This window comes from Ovis canadensis, chromosome 11 (genome assembly GCF_042477335.2).
Source record: "Ovis canadensis isolate MfBH-ARS-UI-01 breed Bighorn chromosome 11, ARS-UI_OviCan_v2, whole genome shotgun sequence".
NCBI classification, from domain to species: domain Eukaryota; kingdom Metazoa; phylum Chordata; class Mammalia; order Artiodactyla; family Bovidae; genus Ovis; species Ovis canadensis.
In genome coordinates this window covers 59,968,902-59,991,352 of record NC_091255.1, presented here as the reverse complement: position 1 = coordinate 59,991,352, position 22,451 = coordinate 59,968,902, and the positions used below count along the sequence as shown (strand labels likewise).

General features: G+C 45.0%; 1 protein-coding gene across 4 annotated transcripts in view; it reads left to right on the top strand.

The window, feature by feature from the left end:
- Positions 1 to 22,451, top strand: part of RPTOR (regulatory associated protein of MTOR complex 1) — a 324,493-nt gene that overhangs the window by 204,010 nt on the left and 98,032 nt on the right. For all 4 annotated transcript variants that reach the window (XM_069541947.1, XM_069541946.1, XM_069541945.1 and 1 more), the window contains exons 8-9: positions 17,010 to 17,110; positions 17,609 to 17,753. In XM_069541947.1, the coding sequence (XP_069398048.1) occupies positions 17,010 to 17,110; positions 17,609 to 17,753 (246 nt within the window). The remainder of the gene's footprint in view (positions 1 to 17,009; positions 17,111 to 17,608; positions 17,754 to 22,451) is intronic.

The following is a 22,451-nucleotide window of genomic DNA, read 5'->3' as shown; positions in this document are numbered from 1 at the left end:
ACCTCACTTCCGTCCCTACTGAAGCTTGCCCTGTCTCCCTCCTTTCTTGGTCTACTTGCCGACCTGTCTCCGAGAGCTTGTTCAGGTCCAGCTCTACACCACGGTCCTCTCCCTTACAGCCTGGCAGTGGACTCCGTTTCACTGGGCGGAGAGGGAGGAGGCCAGCTGCATCAAGCAGTGGTCCCTACGCCTGTCTCTCAACACAGGACTCGGAGCCCTGCTGTCACCATGTTGGCACAGACCTTGGCGCACCCCAAATGTCCAGCTCTCCCCACCAGTCCAGGGAGTGACTGTTGGCACCATCTCCGTTTCAGACCCTGGAAACCATGATAAAAGGAGATTGAGTGACTTGTTCAGTAAGTGGCAGAGCCAGCTCCTGCCTGCTCTGACCACCACGCCCCCTGGTGACTGCACCAGGTTTTCTTTCCAAAGACAACACTCGCCCACTCTGATCTGAGCACATCATCTGAACTAGAAGCCAGTGAGTCACACATGAGATGCCTGCTTTTGAGAAGAGCATCTGAGATTCTGCTTCCCTGGTGGCTCAGCTGGTAAAGAACCTGCTTGCCAATGCAGGAGATGCAACAGACTCAGGTTCGATTCCTGGGTCAGGCAGATCCCCTGGAGAAGGACATGGCAACCCTCTCCAGTATTCTTGCCTGGAAAATTCCATGGACAGAGGAGCCTGGCAGGCTTCAGTCCATGGGGTCACAAAGAGTCAGACCCAACTGAATGGGTGCCCACACATACACACACACATTCTGAGATTCCAGGCTTAAAAACACCCAGATATCTCTCTTGGGCTGCTCATTCATTGATTCAACGAAGGGTTGGTATGTGGCCTTACATTCTTATTGGGAGAAGGAAACATGAAAGCATAAATTTAAAAAATATGCAATTACAAAAGAAGCTATAACATAGTGACTGGTGCTTCTCTGATTGAGCAGCGAAGAGGGGTGTCTGGAGAGTGATCCACCTGGCCAGAAAGAGCCAGCCGGGCGAAGTAGGGGAGAGAGTCCCAACCCAGAGCCAGTTGTGCTCCAGGTGCAGCTCTGGAATGGAATTCATCAGTCTCAGTTCAGTTCAGTCGCTCAGTCGTGTCTGACTCTTTGCAACCCCATGAACCGCAGCACACCAGGCCTCCCTGTCCATCGGTCTAGTACTTAAATTAACGCCCTTAGTGGTTTCAAGGTGGCCTCTTAGGGTCTGACTCAATTCCCTGCATCACACAGGGGAACTGATCACTTAAAAGCTTGGTTAGTACCTTAATTGGAAGTGGAGCTAGACCATTTCCAGTTGCAGTTGCTGGGTTGTATGGGTATGCGGTGACATTTACTCTCCCATGCCTTCCACTGGCAGGTGTTGGAGCACCAGCAGTGTGTAACATGCCAGGTGCTGGGGGGTTGATGATGCAAGATTAATAGTATATGAGATGATTTGTCCTCTAGAGCTTAGAAACTGATTGGGGGGCTCAGTTTCATATGTGTAGAACCGTTAACAAGGAAGGCCTGTGCTTAGTAGCCCACAAGCCTCTTAGAGCTAAGAGATTGGGCTGGATACTCAGTAAGAGGTTTACCTCCTCTCCTGTGTGGACAGTGTATAGGGGGCAGTCAGTGAAGGCCTGTGAGTGGATAGCAGTCCAGAGAGGAAAGAGCCTCGGCAAGCTGGAGGTTCCAGGGCCAACTTAATGAAAGAGGACCCATGGGCTGGGCTTCACAGAGGAGGCAGTATTTGGTTCAGTGACAAGGAACACACGCCATGCTTTGCTCTGTAAGTCTGTTAACCACAGCGTTCCACCAAAGGGGGTGGTGGTACAAAGCCTGGTGGACATGCTGTGTTTGTCAGATGGAGAACACGTATAACTGGAAAGCCACAAGGAGGGCTGTCCCTGATCTTACCTGAAGAAGGTGGTCAGCTGGTCTTGTAAGATCTTTAAGATTATTTCCTTGGATGGTGTACCAGGTCAATTTGGTGTGCTGTGTATGGTATCTTAGAGCTGTAATGTGTTGCCTTTTACCACCAGAATCGCAGTCAGAATTCTGCTCCGGGTAGTAGGAGCCTGTTTAGATGTGACAGCAGCAACAACTGATCTCACCTTTGCACTTTCTTCATGTCGGCACCATTCTTCTGCTTCAACAAGGATGCATCTAATAATTAACCATAGACACCAGAGCAAAATGATGCAAAAAGTTTTCAGAAATTCAGATCAACCATGATAATATTGTTACTAGAAATAATGAGAACACAACTAAGAATTTGTTCATATAAGAAAACTTTAAGGTGGACTCAGTACTGGAATATAAAAAGGTCTTGACAGGCTGAGGAATGAAATGCAGATGATCAGAATTATGTATATAGATCTCACAGGAGTCCCCAGAAATCACATGTACAAGTATGAGATTTGAAAAATCTGATATGGAAAAAGTCAGGATTTTAGTCAGGAATTTAATTTTGGTCAACTTCTCAAAATGACTGCTCAAAAACCAGAAAAATCTAGAGAAGGAAGGTGATAGACCCTGAAGGGACAAGGTGGGACGTGGAGTGGGCGGCCAGGTGAGAAGCACTTTAAGGAACTGGGACATGTAGCCTGGAGCAGAGAAGACTCTAGAATGACAGGTAACTGCTTTTGATAATGGAAAAGCCATGAGATTCAGGTAAATTACACATATCTGGTATCAAGAAGTGCCAGCGTCAGAGCTGCCTGGCAGGAGCTTCAGGGAAAGCAGTCTTGGCATCACAAAGAACTGCCCCGTGGTCAGAACCCCCAAGACAAGATGGGCAGTGGGAAGGCCACACCAAGTGGAGCGAGGGCCGTGTGGTGAGGCGAACCAGGAGGCGGTGTGTAAGGCCCCTTGGACCGAAGCAGCAGTTTTTGTGATGCTGGGAAAAGCAAGAAACAGATGACTTCCAAGTGGGAAAAAATCTACCTGTTTATTAAGGGAAAGAAAGGAAAAATGAGAGTTCACAAAACTGAAAATGTGCTCCATGTAATTACTTAGGTTCTTATAAAATTATCATGTTTATTAAACTTAGGGGTTGACTGTATTTAGGCCCTTCCAACGTTTCTGATTTAATTTGTTTCAGAACTTGTAGGGATTTTGTTTTAATGGCAAACAAGTTGTTGTTCAGTCGCTAAGTTGTGTCCGACTCTTTGTGACCCCCATGGACTCTAGCCCACCAGGCTCCTCTGTCCGTGGGATTTCCCAGGCAAGAACGGAGGGGATTGCCATTTCCTTTTCCAGAGGATCTTCCCAACCCAGAGATCAAACCCTTGTCTCCTGCATTGGCAGGCGGATTCTTTATGACTGTGTCACCTAGGAAAGCCGAGCAAATAAACAGGAGCAGCTATATTTTCTGAGCCCTTACTATGTAGCAGGTTTTGTGCTAACTTGTTAGGTTGTTAACTTACTCTACTTTTCTAGTTCCTGTGGGGCTAGGTATTACAGAAGTGACTGAGTCTCAGAGAAGTTAGGTAACCTACCTAAAGTCACACAGTGAGAAGCAGCAGAGCCTGGAGGGTTCAAACCCCAGCCTCTGATTCCACTCCCTCATCTCCTCCGTGTGTACACTGAAGGGCCTCAACATTCTGCAGGTTCTTGTATGCATGTAGAGAGGAATGAAGGGTATATTTTGGTTGAATACATATCAGGAAAGGTCTTACAAGGGAGGTGGCCTCCATTTCGTGCATCTGGGTGTCTGATCTCCAAGGGCAAGGAAAGATGAGGGGATGTCTGCGGTGTAGGAGGAGTAACTGGTCACTGTGGCCCAGACTCCCAGCTACCTGGGAGGAGGAGGAGAGCTCACGTCTGTTTAATGCATCCCTGCCAGGAAAACCTCAGAGGAGAGTTATCCTGGAATATGAAGAATAGCAAACACAATCTGATTGTATTTGAAAGCTATTGTATCTGTGGTGTTTGAACCAATTGACAGGAAGAGACAGAATTTCCAGCAAGGCTGCCAGCAGTCCTTCTCGGCACGAGGTATAGAGTAACCCTGGCATTCCAGGCTCTTCATGGACTAGAAAGGTCAGGATCAATTTCTGTGAAACACTTGGAGGTCTTACATCCAGGTCTGCTGCTGAGGAGGCCAGTTCCACCCTCCCCCTCCTCTCCTCCCACCTGCTTTATAGAGAAGCTCCCTTAGGAGACTGCCTCAGTACATTCAAGGAGGGGCGCCTGGAGGCAGAGGAGCATCTCCTCCAGGAAGGAAGTGCTCCCTGCCCGTCTGGACCAAAGAGGGCCTCTCCCTGGGGCTTGTCTGGATTTCACCTCCACCCTCCTCATTTTAGAAGCTGCCTTTTCTGAATGTTATTGGCTTTTTAGCAGCTTTTCAGAGAACTCTGCTTGGAGGAGACATCTGCTTGGCTCCTGGGCCTGTAGCTCTCAAGAAAGGGTTGGTCTATAAGTCAACCTTGACATCCAGAAAGCCAAAGAAAATCCACTCTTTCAGGGAATGCTTTAAAAAATAAAATTAGGTTCAGATTTGTTTCTGTTCTCTTTAATAGAAACAACCTGTTCTCCTGGTGTCATAAACATGTTCAATAAGTATGTGAGAACCTGCTCCTTTTTTCTCTTTGACCCAGGTCTCTGTGAGTTCTTTTTGCAGCCTCCAGAGGGACTCGGAGGTGCCAGTACCGGTGCTGTTGTTGTCTGTGGCTCCAGGAATAGGCAATAGTTTATCATTGTGTAATAAATTCAGTAAAAGAGAGAGCATCTCCACTGTTGTATTAATAACTCCTGCTTACCACCGAGCCTTAGAAATCATCACTCCTCTCCCCCTAGAATTTTAAGATACATTTTTCTCCATTTGCTTCACAAGTAAAGATTGGCAGGCTTCTGTTCTGTGGGAGCTGTTAAAAGGCAGAAGGAAAGGGATGTGAGGGACAGCAGTGCTGCACACATAAGCCATTCGATTTAAAGGCTCAGTACAGATTATTAAAAAATCATTACGAAACAAGCTGCCTGTGTGGGTTTCAAAAAATACCAGTCAGCTTATTCAGAGGTCGAATTATGTAATTTTCTAATCTCTTACATCTCTCAGATGCCATGTTCACCATCAAACCATTTTGATGACCTGAGCCAATAGCTTCCAGGAGAAATTAACAAGTTAACTTAAGTCAACATTTTTTTAAACTGCAGGTCATGGTTTATTAGTGTCTGTAAAATCAGTTTAATGGGTCACAGCCTTGCATTAAGAAAAAGAGAAACACACAGAGAATATCCTTGTTTTTCTAGCAACATGAATGCTCTCTGGTCCTGTTGTTTGAATGTGTATATTTACACATGTGATCATCTATATGTGTGTATCAGGTGACCATGCAAAATGTATTTCTTACTAGGAGTTGTGATCAAAAGAGTCTGAAAGCCACTTATGTTCCCTGAGGATGTGGATGTACTAGCTCCTTAATGTCTGTCCTCAAGTAGTCAATGTTCTTAATAGGTAGCTTGTCTTTTCCTATCACTAATCCCTGTTGATGTAAATAATCAATAAACAATCTATAATAAGGGATAGAAAATTTTTTCCAAGCCACACTGAGGACCATAGCCCAGGAGACAGCCTCTTAGTCGCTCTGAGGAATTGGTCTGGAAGAACCATGGTTTTCAGCACCATGCTTTTTATATCTCATCAGAGTAAAGAACATATACCAAACATGACAGGGCTACATCCCTTCAAGGTTTCAAAAGAGATAGCTTAGCACAAAGTGGACATTCTTCTGGACATTGTTGTGTTTTTCCCTGGGCAAGCAACACGGCTTATGGGATCTTCGCTGACCCAGGATTGAACCCTAGCCCCAGCAGTGAAAGCAGAGTCCTATCCACTGGACCTCCAGGGAATTCCCTGGATACTGCATTCTTTTCTTAGTGGTTAAAGCAGATGTACAATGGATGATAAACAGGTCATAAGACAGGCTGTTCTAGTTAACGTAAACTTCAGGCCAAATTATGTACAAGCTGGAATGACTTACCCTTACCTCACTATGTGAACATTTCTTCTGTCATCCTAAATGCCAATTCTGCCCTCAGCCTAATACCATGTTATGGTTTCCAATAATCTGCCACATTTTTAATTACTGTTGCTGATACATATACCTCAATTTCTTCCTCTCTTCTTATTCAGGAAATAATTTTGATGATTTATTGTCATTTTGCTTCAGCTCCATCTCTTCATTCTTCCTGGAGTTAGTTCTCCACTGATCTCCAGTAGTGTACTGGGCACCTCTCAACCAGGGGAGCTCATCTTTCAGTGTCCTATCTTTTTGCCTTTTCATACTGTTCAGTGATCAAGGCAAAGAAATAGAGGAAAACAGTAGAATGGGAAATACTAGAGATCGCTTCAAGAAAATTAGAGATACCAAGGGAACATTTCATGCAAAGATGGGCACAAATGGTATGGACCTAACAGAAGCAGAAGACATTAAGAAGAGGTGGCAAGAATACACAGAAGAACTATACAAAAAAGATCTTCATGAAGCAGATAATCATGATGGTGTGATCACTCACCTAGAGTCAGACAGCCTGGAATGTGAAGTGGGCCTTAGGAAGCATCACTATGAACAGAGCTAGTGGAGGTGATGGAATTCCAGTTGAGCTATTTCAAATCCTAAAAGATGATGCTGTGAAAGTGCTGCACTCAATATGCCAGCAACTTTGGAAACTCAGCAGTGGCCACAGGACTGGAAAAGGTCAGTTTTCATTCCAGTCCCAAAGAAAGGCAATGCCAAAGAACGTTCAAACTACTGCACAATTGCATTCATCTCACACGCTAGCAAAGTAATGCTCAAAGTTTTCCAAGTCAGGCTTCAACAGTATGTGAACTGTGAACTTCCAGATATTCAAGCTGGATTTAGAAAAGGCAGAGGAACCAGAGATCAAATTGCCAATATCTGTTGGATCATCAGAAAGGCAAGAGTTCCAGAAGAACATCTACTTCTGCTTTATTGACTATGCCGAAGCCTTTGACTGTGTGGATCACAACAAACTGTGGAAAATTCTGAAAGAGATGGGAATACCAGACCGCCTGACCTGCCTGCTGAGAAATCTGTGTGCAGGTCAAGAAGCAACAGTTAGAACTGGACATGGAACAACAGACTGGTTCCAAATTGGGACAGGAATATGACAAAGCTGTATATTTTCACCCTGATTATTTACCTTATATGCAGAGTACATCATGAGAAATGCTGGACTGGATGAAGCACAAGCTGGAATCAAGATTGCCAGGAGAAATATCAATAACCTCAGATATGCAGATGACACCTCCCTTATGGCAGAAAGCAAAGAACTAAAGAGCCTCTTGATGAAAGTGAAAGAGGAGAGTGAAAAAGTTGGCTTAAAACTCAACATTCAGAAAACTAAGATCATGGCATCTGGTCCCGTCACTTCATGGCAATAGATGGGGAAACAATGGAAACAGTGACAGGCTTTATTTTGGGGGGCTCCAAAATCACTGCAGATGGTGACTGCAGCCATGAAATTTAAAGACACTTGCACCTTGGAAGAAAAGCTATGACCAACTTAGACAGCATATTAAAAATCAGGGACATTACTTTGCCAAAAAGGTCCATCTAGTCAAATACATGGTTTTTCCAGTAGTCATGTATGGATGTGAGAGTTGGACTAAAGGTCCATCCAGTCAAAGCTATGGTTTTTCCAGTAGTCATGTACAGATGTGAAAGTTGGACTGTGAAGAAAGCTGAGCACTGAAGAATTGATGCTTTTGAACTGTGGTGTGGGAGAAGACTCTTGAGAGCCCCTTGGACAGCAGGGAGATCCACCCAGTCCATCCTAAAGGAAATTAGTCCTGAATATTCATTGGAAGGACTGATGCTGAAGGTAAAACTCCAAATACTTTGGCCACCTGATGTGAAAAGACCCTGATGCTAGGAAAGATTGAAGGCAGGAGGAGAATGAGACGACACAGGATGAGATGGTTGGATGGCATCACTGACTCAATGGACATGAGTTTGAGTAAACTCTGGGATTTGGTGATGGACAGGGAGGCCTGGCGTGCTGCAGTCCATGGGGTCACAAAGAGTCAACATGACTAAGCAACTGAACTGAACTGTCATTTTACTTTAAAAGCTTATTATTTTGACTATGGGCTTTGCCCTTCAGAACCACAGAAGGACACATTCACCATGACTGACTTCACCTTCCTGATAGAATGAACTGAACCTTTTGTCATTAAGAAACATCACTCTTCATCTCTGGTAATACCCTTTCCATAAACTCCACTTTGTAGGACTGTAGCATATCAATGGGCTTCCCTGGTGCCTCAGACAGACAGTAAAGAATTCACCTGTAATGCAGGAGACCCAGGTTTGATCCCTGAGTCAGAAAGATCCCCTGAAGAAGGGAATGGCAATCCATTCCAGTACTCTTGCCTGAAAAATTCCATGGACAGAGGCTCCTGGTAGGTTACAGTCCATGGAGTCACAAAGAGTCAGACATGATTGAGTGACTAACACACACACAGCGTAGCCATACAACTCTCGTTTGATTTTTGTTTGTACAATGTGTCTTTTCATATATAAACATAATATGTGTGTACATAATTGTATTAGATATAAATGTTTTGTATATTTAGGCAGGTATCTTTATATATATTTCTGTAGCTTTATATTTTACGTTATATCTGTTTTTAACAGGGTATAGTTGACTTTTTTCTGTTTTTAAATCTAAACTAAAAATTGTTCACCTTAATTGAAATATCTAGTCTTTTTATAATTACTGTAATAATTTTTGAGTTTAAATCTACCATCCTGTTTTTTTCTTGTTTTTTCTATTTCTTTTTTCCATCTTCCTTTTTTTTCTTCTGCAGTGCCATGTTTTGGATTGATTAGCAGTTTTACCACCCTTTTCTCCCCTTGTTTTGGCTTGTTAACTGTTTCTTTTCGTGCACTGGAGTGGCTACCCAGAGCTGTGGTCTCCGTGTGCTTTCTGATAAAGGCCAGGCAGTGACCCAACACAACAGAGGCATAAAGTCTCTGTTGTTTATTCTTCTTTATCTTCTCCTGCAAACCTTTAAAATTATAAGCCTTGTTATTAGCTTGCAGACCGTGCCAAAAATAGGCCACTGACTGGATTTGGTCTGCGGGCAATGATTTTGCCAATCCCTGGCTTCTTAAAGTCTAAATATAAATTAGTGCTTTTACCACTTCTCAGGTGATGTAAGGACTTTAGAACAATTAATTTTGTTTACTGACTTCCTGAAATGTGTGCAATTATTGTCATATATTTTAACTCTCCATATATCATCATCTCTATAAACATTATTAATATTCTATAGAGTTAATACTCATATATGTTTCCCACATATTTACATCTTCTGCTGTCTTTCATTCCTTCCTATACCTCAGGGCTTCCGTGAGATCATTTTTCTTTATCTCCTTTAGTGCAGGTTTGCCAGGGAAAAGTTTTTATTGTTTGAAAGTGCCATAATTTTTTACATTTTTAAATTGACATTGTTGAAATACTGCTTACATTCAATAAAAGGAACTCACTTTCAGTATGCAGTTTGATGAGTCTTGACAGTTTTATATACCCATGGAACCACTATTACTCTCAAAATATATCCTAAAAGTTCCCTTGTACCTCATCCCAATTAATCCCCCACCCTAGCCCCCAGGCCCGAACAAACATTGATCTGCTTTTTCTCTTATGTTGCTGCTGCTGTTGCTAAGTCACTTCAGTCGTGTCCGACTCTGTGCGACCCCATGGACGGAGCCCACCAGGCTCCCCTGTCCCCAGGATTCTCCAGGCAAGAACACTGGAGTGGGTTGCCATTTCCTTCTCCAATGCATGAAAGTAAAAAGTGAAAGCAAAGTCGCTCAGTCGTGTCCAACTCTTAGCGACCCCATGGACTGCAGCCTACCAGGCTCGTCTGTCCATGGGATTTTGCAGGCAAGAGTACTGGAGTGGGGTGCTATTGTTAGATTTATCTTTTCTAGAGCTTCAGATAAGTAGAAGAGATACTGTGTTCTTTTGTGTCTGCCTGGTGGCTCAGATGGTAAAGTGTCTGCCTCTAATGTGGGAGACCCGGGTTCAATCCCTGGATCAGGAAGATCTCCTGGAGCAGAAAATGGCAACCCACTCCAGACACTTGGTGTCTGAAGAGTAGAAGGTGGTGTGGCAGGTGCGTGTCTAACCTTATCAGAAATTTCCCCGCCCTTTCCCAAAGTGACTCGCCCTTTGTACACTTCGATCTTTTCACAATATCCTCGCCCTTTGTACACTTCGATCTTTTCACAATATCCCCTGTTTCTCATGTATTTATTATGTTCCAATCTCATCTCTTTTGCTTTATTTTGAGTGTTTTTTTCTTCTGACCCATCTTCCATTTCTTTCTTCAGTATTGTCTGATCTGCTGTTCTGCCCATCTGTTGAATTTTTAAATTCAGCATATTGTATTATTATTAAGTTTTTGAGGTTCCAGAGTTTCCAGAGTTTACAGTTCTCAGCCAGAGTTTTCCATCCTGTCCATTAATTCCATGAACATATTAAGTAAAATTATGGTGAAGTTGGTGTCTGATGTCACCATTATCAGAATCCTCTGTCCGTCTCTTTCTCTTCTTAGTTGTTTTTCTTGGTTTTAAGCATATAAACCCCTGGTTTTAGGGGGGTTTTTGGAGATATAGTTGATTTACAATATTTTTTCAGATGTACAATATGGCAATTCAAAATTATTATAAATTCTATTCCATTTATAGTTATTATAAATGCTTGGTTATTTTTGACTGAATGTTGCAAATTGAAAATAGAGGGCTTTCCCTGGTGGTCCAGGGGTAAAGAACCCACCTTGCAATGCAGGAGGCTTGGATTCAATCCCTGGTCAGGGAACTAAGATCCAATATGCTGATGAGCAACCAAGCCGGCACTCGGCAACTGCTGAGCCTGAGCGCCATAACCGGAGAATTTGTGCTACAATGAAAGATCCCAATGCAGCCTAATTAATTAAGTATTTTTTAAAAAAAGAAAGTGGAAGTTGTACAGAGATTTAGGTTGATCTGAGACTACAAGGTCTGCATTATTTCTAGTTCATCTTTGCACCCAGATCCAAGCCTGGGTTGGTTGGTTTGTTTGTTTTACCAGAGCTCCATCTCCTTGGCCAGCCCTCAGTTTTTGTTCTCTAGCCCATGAGTCCGCCAAGCTCAGCTCAGGCTCTCTGCCTCTCAGAGTTGCCAGGCGCCTCCGGGACACATGGAGCCCCAAGTGCCAGCTTAAGCCTGGGGCTTCCCCCTCTCAGGTTCTGGCCTCACGATTCTGTACAGCCTTGCCAGTCTTCCATTCCCTTCAAAAAGATTTTCACACACACACACACACACACACACACACACACAGCACGTCTGGTTGTTCTCAGTGGGTGAATGGTCTGAGTCACCTCATCTACCATTGTCAGGAAGATGACATCATCCAAACCCTAAGAGAATGATTGAATCGCATGCCCCCGGCTTTGCAGATGTAATTTAGGGCCTAGCTGACTCAGCTCTGAGAGAGCGTCCCAGTGACTGCACAGTCGAGTGTCTCTGAGTGAGTGCTGAGAGCTAAGTGCGGTGTGTCCGCAGGCTTTCTGCATTTAAACAAGTGCAGCTCCATTCCAACCAGGCTTTCTTACTGCGTGTTTCTCACTTCCTTTCTCCTGACTACTCATACATAGTCCTGCAGTCCATTTAAAGGGGAACTTCTGTAAAACAGCAAACTATTCAGGCTGTAAACAAACCATGTCACGTTTTATAAGCTGCAGGTTTCATGCACACCGAAATAGACTTGGATGATCATCACTTGAAATCTATGACTGACTAGGAAAAAAAGCACTGAATAATAAGATATACAGATAATATTATGGCTTGGTCTGGTTCAGCAAAATGCCAGCATATGAAGAAATATGCTAACCTTCATTTATGTCAAGTAGTTTTCTTCTCCTGTTCAGCTGAGTTTTTAGAATGATTTGAGGTTATGTGAGTGTGTATCTGGTTTCAATATGGCATTAATTGATTGAGAAAATGTACCTGCACACATATTCAGGGACTCCTGATGATGTTGTGAGTGCTGTCTCTTACCCTACACATTGAGATCCCTGGTCTCATGTATCTGACTTTGTCTAACCAAGCATCTGACCAGTGTGTACTGACCTGCATATTCAAAAGAATTATTTTAAAAAGAAATTGCTGGGTTCTCTCCCTATTTCTTAGTTCCAGAGCATTTCTAAGTAATGAATTATATGCATCGAGAAAACAGTTTAGCGGAAGGTTCTCTTCACCATCATTTACATAAAGCCGTTTAAACAGACTTGTGGTGTATCCTACTTTATTTGAACTGAATATGAGATAATGTAAATTCATAAAATTATGCAGTTTCCAAATATTTTCTCTTTTCAGGAAACTTGCTTAGCTTCCCTCTTATTAAAAAAAAGTTTCAAGGACTTCCCTGGTGGTCCAGTGGTTAGGACTCCACGCTAACAACGCAGGGTCGCACATTCAATCTTTGGTCAGAGAATGAAGATCTCATATGGTGCATGGTGCAACCAAAAAATTTAAAAATTTTTTTTAAATTTTTCATGTTTCTTTATTATGAAGCAGTGTGTTTTTAGCACATGTATTATTGAATACAGATAAGCAAAATAAAATCATCCATAATTTCCACCATGCCAAGATAATCATTGTTACTGCTTTGATGCAGACCTTCCCAGACTTTTTTCCTAAGCATATTTGTGGATGTTTTTAAGACATGTAAACGTTTTAGGAATATGGCAACTCTTTTCATATTGTTATTTCAGTGCAATTAAGGTTTTTTGATTTTGTGCATTAAGAGCTGTCTGGAGGAATGGGCACCAGAATGTTTCTGTTGGTCCTTTGATCATGAAATTTGGAGTGATCTTTGTGTTATCACTTGAGTGTGTTCAGTAAGTTTGTGTCATTTTCTTGGAAACCAAGTTTTTCACTTAGTGTTTTATTTTCACGGAGCTGTGATCATCCAGCAGGGATCTATCCACTCGCTCATCAAATATGAATGGGGCACCTGTTATGCATTAGTCGCTGTGCGCTGAGTACTGGGTTAGCACGAGGAAGCATGTGGGCCTGCCGGCCAAGAGCCCTGAGCCTAGTGGGAGACATAGCCCGTGCACCAGCTGTCGTCCATGGATTCTGTGGGGGCCTCGGGGCAGAATCAAAAAGCGGGGTCGGGGGGGGCCTTGGCAGAAATGAGGGATGAGGCAGAATGTCAGAATTGCTCCAGTCTCCTGAGCCAGGAAGGCAGAGGGGTGTCTGTGCAGGTCCAGGGGCATGTGGACTGTTTGAGGAGGACAGGTTCCATGTTGCTGGACTTTGGTGTGCTGGTGAGAGAGAAAGCTGGGGAGACATAGAAAGGAACCCACAGAAGCACAGTCCCGACATCTACCCCAGACCACACTGCTGGCCGGTTGATGTGGGCAGACATGGAGACAAGGGACACAAGCTTACTGAGGAGAAGCACAGGGGGAGACAAGGAAGCAGCGGCCATGAGGCTGGGCTGCTAAGCATGGGCCGCCTGGGGAAGCCCCACAGCTCAGCCCCAGGGTGGTCAGCCGGAGACCAGTCTGACAGCTGAGACAGCTTCACTCCCTGGCTGGACAGTGTCCCCGAATATGCTCCCCTGCTGAGCAGCCAGCCTCTCTTGGGGGTCTGGGCAGTGGCTCTCCATGTCAGCCACACAACCTCATGGAGTTTGGGGAGCTGCTGGCCAAGTGTGAGCAGCTGTTCTTAAGCAGGGAAGTAACATGAGTCAGATGTGTGGGCTGTGAGCTTGTGCGTGTGCTCAGCACTCCACCAGAATCTACGAGGAGATTGATTTATATCGAGGAAAGTAAGTCATTGCCCACAAGGAATTTATTACCTAGTTACACAGATAATCAACATGCATGGAGCAACAGTGAATAAGTAAAAAGAAGAAAAGTAAGTGATCAACAGGCTGCCAGAGGAATTCCAGGGGCGATGCTGTTGCAATGGGCCTGACCACAGGCTGTCATGGTCAAGGTGTCTTCAGGGACAGGGAGGTTGGGCTTTGCTTGTGAAGACTGAACCGGAACCAACCCAACACAGGTGGGAGGCTATTCCAAGTGGGCAAATGAAAGGAGACTGAGTTTGATGTTTTTGTCCAACTGTGAGGTTATGGACCTGACCAGAGGGAACTAGTTTCAAAGTTTAATGTGTCAAACGGATGGCTTGAAGCCAACTGGGAATTTTCTACCTAACTCCAATGACAGTGGTTTCACCCTTGCTCCTTGGAGACCTCAGAGTGGCCATCTAGGGAGGCACAGGCTGCTAAGAAGCTGGTGGCTCCCAGTCCTCACCCTTCCAGCCATCGGAACTCCACTTTCCTTAATTGCAAGCAAGATTTTATTGAAGTAGAGGGAACTAAAATGCCATTTGGAAACACTGCAGCAGTAAGCAGAGAACCCTGTAGATTTTTGAGTGAAGTTATACTAAGGGCCATCACCCTGCCCAGTATGAATTAGATCAAGAAGGCTGTTGAAGATACCTTTGAAGTGGGAGTGATGAGCAAAAGGCAGTGGAAGAGATGCCTCGAAAGAAGCAGGAAACGTGAGCTGCACTTGGGGCAGAGATGAGTGGGCCGTGTCTCAGGGTTTGAGCTCTGACAAAAGGGAATCCACGGGGACTCTGGGAGCGAGGACACATACTACAGGGGAGAAGATGGCAGTAATGAGGATGAGCTTGATTTTAGACGTGGTTAAATTTGGGCTGTGAAGACAGCAAGCAAAGGGTGAAGGCAGGTACCTTGTGTTGGGTTATTTTGTAAGATCCATAAACAGAGTGGCCATAGCTGGAGTCGGGCTCCAGACAGCGGGCAGTGCTGAAAGCCGTAGGTGAGCCCAGATGTCGGGGGAGGTGAGAATAAATCCAACGCCTGATAGCAGTGATACGGAGTCTGAGGAGGTGGCATGCATTTTCCAAGAAAGTGTCTGCTGCATCTCCTTTTGAAGTGCTATCCACTTTATTTTGGTCCCCATTTTGCATATGAGGTTAGTCTGGGTGACTCAGAGCAGAGGAACAAGATGCCAGAAGTTACCCAGACATGCACAGCTGGGACTAGAGTCATTTTTCCTCGTCTCCCAATTCTATCATCTGTTCCTAAACTATAACTTTAAACCCCTTTTCTTTTAAATTTTAATTAAGTAAGGTATTAGTTTATTTATGGCCGTGCTGGGTGTTCATTGCTACGCACGGGCTTTCTCTAGTTGTGAGTAGCTGGAGCTACTCTTTACTTGTGTGGGGGCTTCTCACTGCAGAGCCTAGGTGCACAGTCTTGAGGAGTTAGAGCATGCAGACTCAGTAGCTGTGGCACATGGGCTCAGTTGCTCCGAAGCATGTAGGATCCTCCCGGACCAGGGATCGAACCCATGTCCCCTGCCTTATCAGGCAGATTCTTAACCACTGGACCCCAAGGAAGCCCTAAATTATGAAATCTTGTGCTTTTCATGTAAAAGCTAATCTGTGATTAACACTGTGGGTTTAACTTTTCAAAGAACCACTTTGATTAGTATTGAAGTTTGGGGGAGGGTACAGGTGAAGGAAACTTTAGTAACGAAATGTGTCCTGGACTTGCTCTGTGCTCGACCTTTCTTCGTGGTCCTGCATTGCTGACCCAGATAATTATCTGCCGGCAATTGTCATAAGGTGAGGGTTTTCAAAACCCTCCTAAATGCACACTGGCCTCCACCTGACAAAGAGTGGCCTCCGCTCCTCCAATGGCTCAGCTGTGTCACTTCACCTGACTCAAGGGTCACTGTTCACGCCCCTGACATCCTTGGTTTTAGTTTGAAAATAAACCTCAGCAGACCTTCCTTCATCCAAGAATACCATCCTGTCTCCACCAGCCGCCCACCAGCTGCCAGGGCGAGGAGGCGGGTGAGCAGGGAGAGTGTTGCCACTGCCTCACTGTGGGGTTTTCCTCCTGATCAGCTTTCCTTGGGGGTGTTCTGTGTAATTATGTCAGCATGGTTATTTGTCCCACTTCTTTACTGAATGTTACAAAGCAGTCTTTTCCCCATATCATTAAAATATTCATAAACAACAGTTTACTAGCTTGTAATTATTTCATCGTGGTTGTTCCATAATTAATCATTTCTTTATTATTGGTCACATAGGTGGTTTCTGCCTTTTCACTGTTATAAATAAAACACTGGAAAAATATAACTTGTTTCCACACTCTTCATTTCTGGTTCAAGACTGATTCCTAGGAGCAGACTTACTGAAGAAAGGATACAGACCTGAAGGATTGTGCCAGCATACACACCCAAGGTGTTGTATGTGAGTGGCCACAAGCGGAGCATCACCCAAGAGTGTTGCCTAGTCGTCCATTGGGTTGTCTTGCTATGTTCAAATTTCCCTGTCGGGGTGGGGAATTAAGCCCAGCTCCCCTCACATGCCCCGCTGGGAGGCCTGGGCCGCAGTTGGCCTGCCTCTCATGTCCTCACCACTGGCATTTTCAGCCCAGCGATGCTTGCCCTGTGAACTTAAGAGGTAGAATCTAGGCCTGAGTAAGTTTGTTTGATGTTGAACAGGTGAATGTGTGGTGAAGAGCTGGCCCACATAGGAGGTCTGGCCTTTGCCCTTGGCTTCTAGGAAGTACCTGTGTCCAGCCCAATAGGAGTGTCTTGATTCGGGTACAGGGCCAGTCACCCAGAGGCTGAGAGCAAGCCTGTGGTGGGCTGCAGGGCTCCAGGGGCTCCCCTGGTCAGAGTTGCTTTACGCCTGCCGTCACACATGAGTGCTGGAGGGGCCACACCTGCTCCTTCTGTGCAGATGGGGAGGGGAAGAAAGTGAAGCGGAGGCTGAACTTGAAGATGTGAGGTTGGACATCTAGGAGTCTCAAAAGTCCCAGTGGGGCACAGAGGTCCTCCCAGTATGGCCAAGCCTCCCCACCCCTGGTCTGATGTGCTGTCCCCTCGCTCCTTTTCCCACCACCTGCTGCCTCTATCACCTGTTTCTGTCACTGTGGCTGTTTTGTGTTTTCTAGGATTCCCGGGCGGCTGAATGACAGGAGGACCCCCCTGGGTGAGCTGAACTGGATCTTCACAGCCATCACTGACACGATCGCGTGGAATGTGCTTCCTCGGGGTGAGGCCACCCGGCCATGGGCTGGCGGGAGGGCTGCTGCCCCAGAGTCAGGAGACTCTGGCCCTGGGATGTGAGAGAAGTCAGAAGGAATGATCGTGTTTCTCTCAGTGCAGAAACCTGAGGGGATGGGCAGGAGAGGGCAGGAACCCCAGAGGTTCTTTGAGGATGAAGAGCATCTAGAGAAGCATCTGCTTTGGCCCTTAGTATTTTCAGGGCAGATTCAAGGCTCATCTGTCTTCATGGAATATCCGTATTTCTTACAACTGCAGTTACTACTGTAGTATAAGGAGCCTTTGCGTTTTCTGTTGATAGTTGCTTGGGTTCTGCTGTTTGTTCCAGTTACATATGTAACAGATGTAGGTTACTGCCAGTGGAAAATGTGCATGTCTGTCCCAACCCGCTTGTGGCAAATTCTGATAGAAGTAAGTTTGTATATTTGGCTTTAAATGCTGGGCATGAGTCACTGAAGACAAATTGTTATCTTTTCTCTGCCCTCAGATCTCTTCCAAAAGCTCTTCAGACAGGACCTGTTGGTGGCTAGTCTGTTTCGAAATTTTTTATTGGCAGAAAGAATCATGAGGTCATATAACTGCACCCCCGTCAGCAGTCCACGCCTACCCCCCACGTACATGCACGCCATGTGGTAAGTGTTTCTTGCTGGACCAGTGTCAGGTTCTCTAAGGAGTGTGCTTTCTCCATTTCTTTCTTTTTTTTTTTTTTAATTTGGCTGCATCAGGTCTGAGTTATGGCACATGGGCTTAATTCCTCCACAGCGTGTGGGATCTTCATTCTACAACGAGGGATCAAACCCACATCCCCTGAACCACCAGGGGAGTCCCTCCCATTTCTGAGATAGTCCAAGTGTAAGGGAATTACCTGAGCAAAATAGGAAGACGGGGTCAGGCACTCAGCTCTGCCTGAGTCCTCTGCAGAAGAGCAGGTGTCTCTGAGGGTCGTCCAAGGCCAAACGGGACCAGCGCCTCCAGAGGCCCTGTGGTTCATGGCTCAGATGGAGAGCGCCCGGGGGTGAGTTTCTGACTCTGTAAGGGTTGGTACTGAGGAAAGAAACTGCCAGCTGAGTTCATGAAGCACATCCAGGATTGCTCCAGAGACTGATAACTGCTGGGTTCACGACCAGGTCATTTGCATGCTTATTTCATACATGCCCGCTCACACACACATGAGTGTGATCTCTATGACTCTTTTATGTTGATTATAAATTTCCTTCAAAACTGGGTTACTGTTCCTTGCACTACTGCTAGTAGTAAGCACAGTATTATAACAATATTAATGGAAATTGTCTTGAATCTAGACATTATATCTGAAGGCATTTGGTTTCTTCCCATTTCCATGCTTTTGTAACACAAGCAGAGTTTGAGGACATACTGAAAAGGGGCAGCAACAAAGGAAAACAAGCCTTAGTTATATCCATCTGGGAGAAACCCTAATGCAAAATATTTTAGAAGAGTAATTCACTTCTATTTAGCCCTAAAAACCACTTCCCTGATACTGGGAAAGATTGAGAGCAGGAGGAAAAGAGGGCAACAAAGGATGAGATGGTTGGATGGCATCACCAACTCAATGGACGTGAGTTTGAGCAAATTCCAGGAGATAGTGAAGGACAGGGAAGCCTGGCATGCTGTGTAGTCCATGGGGTCACAAAGAGTCAGATACAACTCAGCGACTGAACAACAGCAAAAACCACTTTATGGTGTATTTTCAGGTTTATTTGGAGTGGTGGTTTTTTTCTTCTTAAATATGTGCATGACCACTTTCCCCTGACTCTGGAAACCCCAAGAACCAAGAAGGAGGTAGTAAACTCCCCTCCTCTCATCCACTTGAGGAATATCAGAAATTAGCATTTTTATGTATGAGATAAATCAAGATGTACTATGCTGCTGAAGCGCCAGACTGTAAACAGAAATCAAGTTAAAACATGCCTCATCCATATCCTTTGTAAGAGCTTGTCGCATAAACTAGAGAACAAGTTATGAAGGAACAGAGGAACAGGAGTAGACCGCCACGGAAGAGTCGCTCTGCAGCTGTTTAGATCCTGTGAGAACAGACTGGCAGAACAGCCGATGCAGCTTCCTGCCCTCCATGATTAGAACGAGGAGCGGGAGTGGGGGAAGGGGGTTGAAAAGCCTCTCTAATGCTTAGGATGAATAATTAGAAGACCCATATTTCTGAAAGAGGAAATCCTCAAAACAGCCTTATCCTGTTAAAAAAAACAGCGATGCCTTAAGTTCTATTACTTTTGAACCAGGTTTTTATAAAATATGTATTATTAAAGAGGAAAGAGAAAGGAAAAAGAGCTAAACAGGGTCAGTGCTGTGTCTAGTCATGGATAGAAAACTATTTAAACCACAGGAAATGGGCCTCATACCAGCCACCCAGTGTGAAGGGCCTCCTGGGCCACCACAGTCACTTGGGCTATTGGCCAAGCAGATCCCCCAGGAGATGGAAATACAGGATGGACAGAGGGCACCAGCTTTTAGCAAGAAGCACCCTAAGTCCTCCTCTCCACTTTGTTGCCCACCCAGTGGCAAGTCCATGGGACAGTCGTCTTTGTGTGCATGTTTCTCTGGATGTGAAACTGCCTCTTCTAAGGTGTGCTCAGCTACATAGAGTAATAAACAGCATCTGGTCCTGGAGAAGAGAAGAAGAACCAGAGCCAGAGCTGAGAGCAGACAGAAAAGGCTGGGAAGATGGCAGCAGGAGAAGGGGACCCAGAGAGGAGGCACCCGGAGAGCACAGTAGAGAACAGTGACACCTGTCTCTCTTCATCAACCCACAGATCTTTCTCTAGTATTGGCCTCTTAGAACATGTCTCAGTCCTGGAATTTGCATAAATACTGTTTAATACAAGGTCCAAATGCTGACAGCAGCATCTCATGATCCTACCATCTCTTTTATTGATTTCCATGCCCACCTCGAAAACTGGGAGTATGGCCCTCTCACCTGCAAGTTTAGCTCTCTGTGAACCTCATAAAACAGATCCTCATTTGTATATATTTGTTGTGCAGAGAAATGTGAGTTAATAGAGCAACCCACAGAGGCTCAGATAAATGCAGGTAAAGATCCTCTGGTCTCCCGGGGCATGTGAAATTGCTAGCAGTCATACATGCACCTTTGGCTCTTTCTGCTTGTCTGGTTCCAACCTGCCTGCACACTCCAGGGGCCCTGTGCAGCTGATAAGCTCCCTAGGACTTGAGTACAGTCTAGTCCCTCAGGCTGCATGGTCTGCCATCCTGCAAAGCACTGTCTGTAGCCTGATACCCTCCCCCCTCCCTTTTAGGCAAATTCTGGTTGTTGCATGCTGGGGTCCATGGGAAATGGACTCGGACGGGGGTCAGTGTAGGATGCTGTGAGGGAAGGTTCCTGGGATCACCTCCCCGGATGGGGAGGCAGCCTGACCCCTGACCCGACCTTGACCAGCACATTCCCTACCTGGCAGTCATGAACCCTGGCATCTCCCACTTCACTCCAGCCCCTACTGCCCTGTCCACTTTGCATCTGCCCATCCCAGTTCAGGAGCAGGACTAAGCAGGTTGCTGAGGAAGAACCAAGAAACAGGACTGGTGAGACAATCAGAGAGGCTTTGACAAGGAAAGCTGTTTGTCAGAATGTTAGGTTTAAGAAGGGAAGCCAGAGGCAACCCCAGTACCTAATATAACGAGGATGTAATTGAAATACATATACTGGAAAAAATGCAAGCCATCTTAAAATTTTATGAAGATTATTTATTATTATGCAAAATATATGTTAAATGACAAAAACAGAACACCAGACTGTATCAGCAATATAATTACTTCTGTGTTATGCATGGGGAAGAGGGCTAGGTAGAATTATAACAAGATGCTAATGGTGTTAATACCAGGACCAGAGGATTGGAGTGAAAATGCTCTCTTTTAAAAGTTGATAGATATTACTCCTGTAATTAAAAATCTACATGTAAATGTTTTAAGCCTTTGAAACACTAAAACTATTTTATTTTTAATTAAGTCATTAAGGTTGAGGTATTCCTTGTCAAAAACAAAAAACTGGAGACAGAAGAATCATTGGGTGCTTCTTTGCATGAAAAAAAAATTAACTAGTAGAACTCCCTGAGGGTTAGTACCTGCACTTGATCTCATTTGATATTTGATATTTTTTAAATGTTGTGGAAAGAGCTCATTAAAACCCTAAATTGGAAATCGCTCAGATGCGTTTGACTCTATCCTGTGTTTGTTACTGTACATGGGATTGCTACTGTAACACCAATTGCAGCAATAATTTAATTTAGCATGTAGTTGCACACTCACTATGTACAGGGCACTGGGAGACCTTGTCAAGATCATTGTAAAGATCATTAAAAAGCCATTCTAGGAAAGGTATAAAGTAATGCCTGAGCATTTATTGAATATCAAGTACTGGTGACCCAGCCTGGACACATTGTGTGTTCCCAGGTGGGCATCAAGCCCTTACACATGGCCCTCGTGTCACCACAGACACAGACTCAGGGTTGGACTGTGTTTGTCCTAGTGTCGTGTCCACCACCACTTACGGGAAGGGCCCCATCGGGGTGTGGGCATGAAGAGGGGGCTTTTCAGGAACATACAGGGTACAGAGCAGGCTGATACCCAGAGTATGTTCCCCACTGGGGTGGAAAGAAGGGCCTCAGGCAGTAGGAAATCTCTCTGTCCCTCATTCGCTCCCATGACAGACACTTCACGTCTTCTGGGGGCTTCAAAGGGGGGAAGCACAGAGAGGGTGGCCTTCAGACCTCAAAACGAAAGGCGGGGGAGTTGTCAAGGAGCGCGGTGTGTGGCGAGAGCTGGGCTGCGTCATGTGCATCACGGAGCTGCGTCATGTGCATCACGGAGCCCCAACTGCAGCTTTTATTTATTTTATTTTTTATTTTTTTTATTTTTTGGTGATGATTTTTCTTTCTTTTTTTTTTAATTTTTATTTTTACTGTATTTCACTTTACAGTACTGTAGCTTTTAAAGAGCAGCCAAAAACCTGTATTCTCATCTATTATTCCTATTTTAAAATGTTGGCAGCTAATATAGCATTTTGAAAAAACATTCTGAGGGCCAAACTAAATGCTTGGGTACCAGATGCAGCCAGTGGGCTGTCCATTAGGAGCTCTAGGTCAGGCCGGGGCACCCTGAGTTTGAAATTGGGAGTACAGCTTCTTGGTGGCCCAGGGACCCTGAAACGCATGATAACCATGTGCAGGGCTTAAATGTGGAGTGGGGCCAGGGTGCTCTCTGCTCACCTAGGTCTTGGCGTGGCCTGTCCTGCTCTGCGTGTCCACAGCCAAAGGTTCTCCAAGTGAGGATCTTTTTCTGAAATC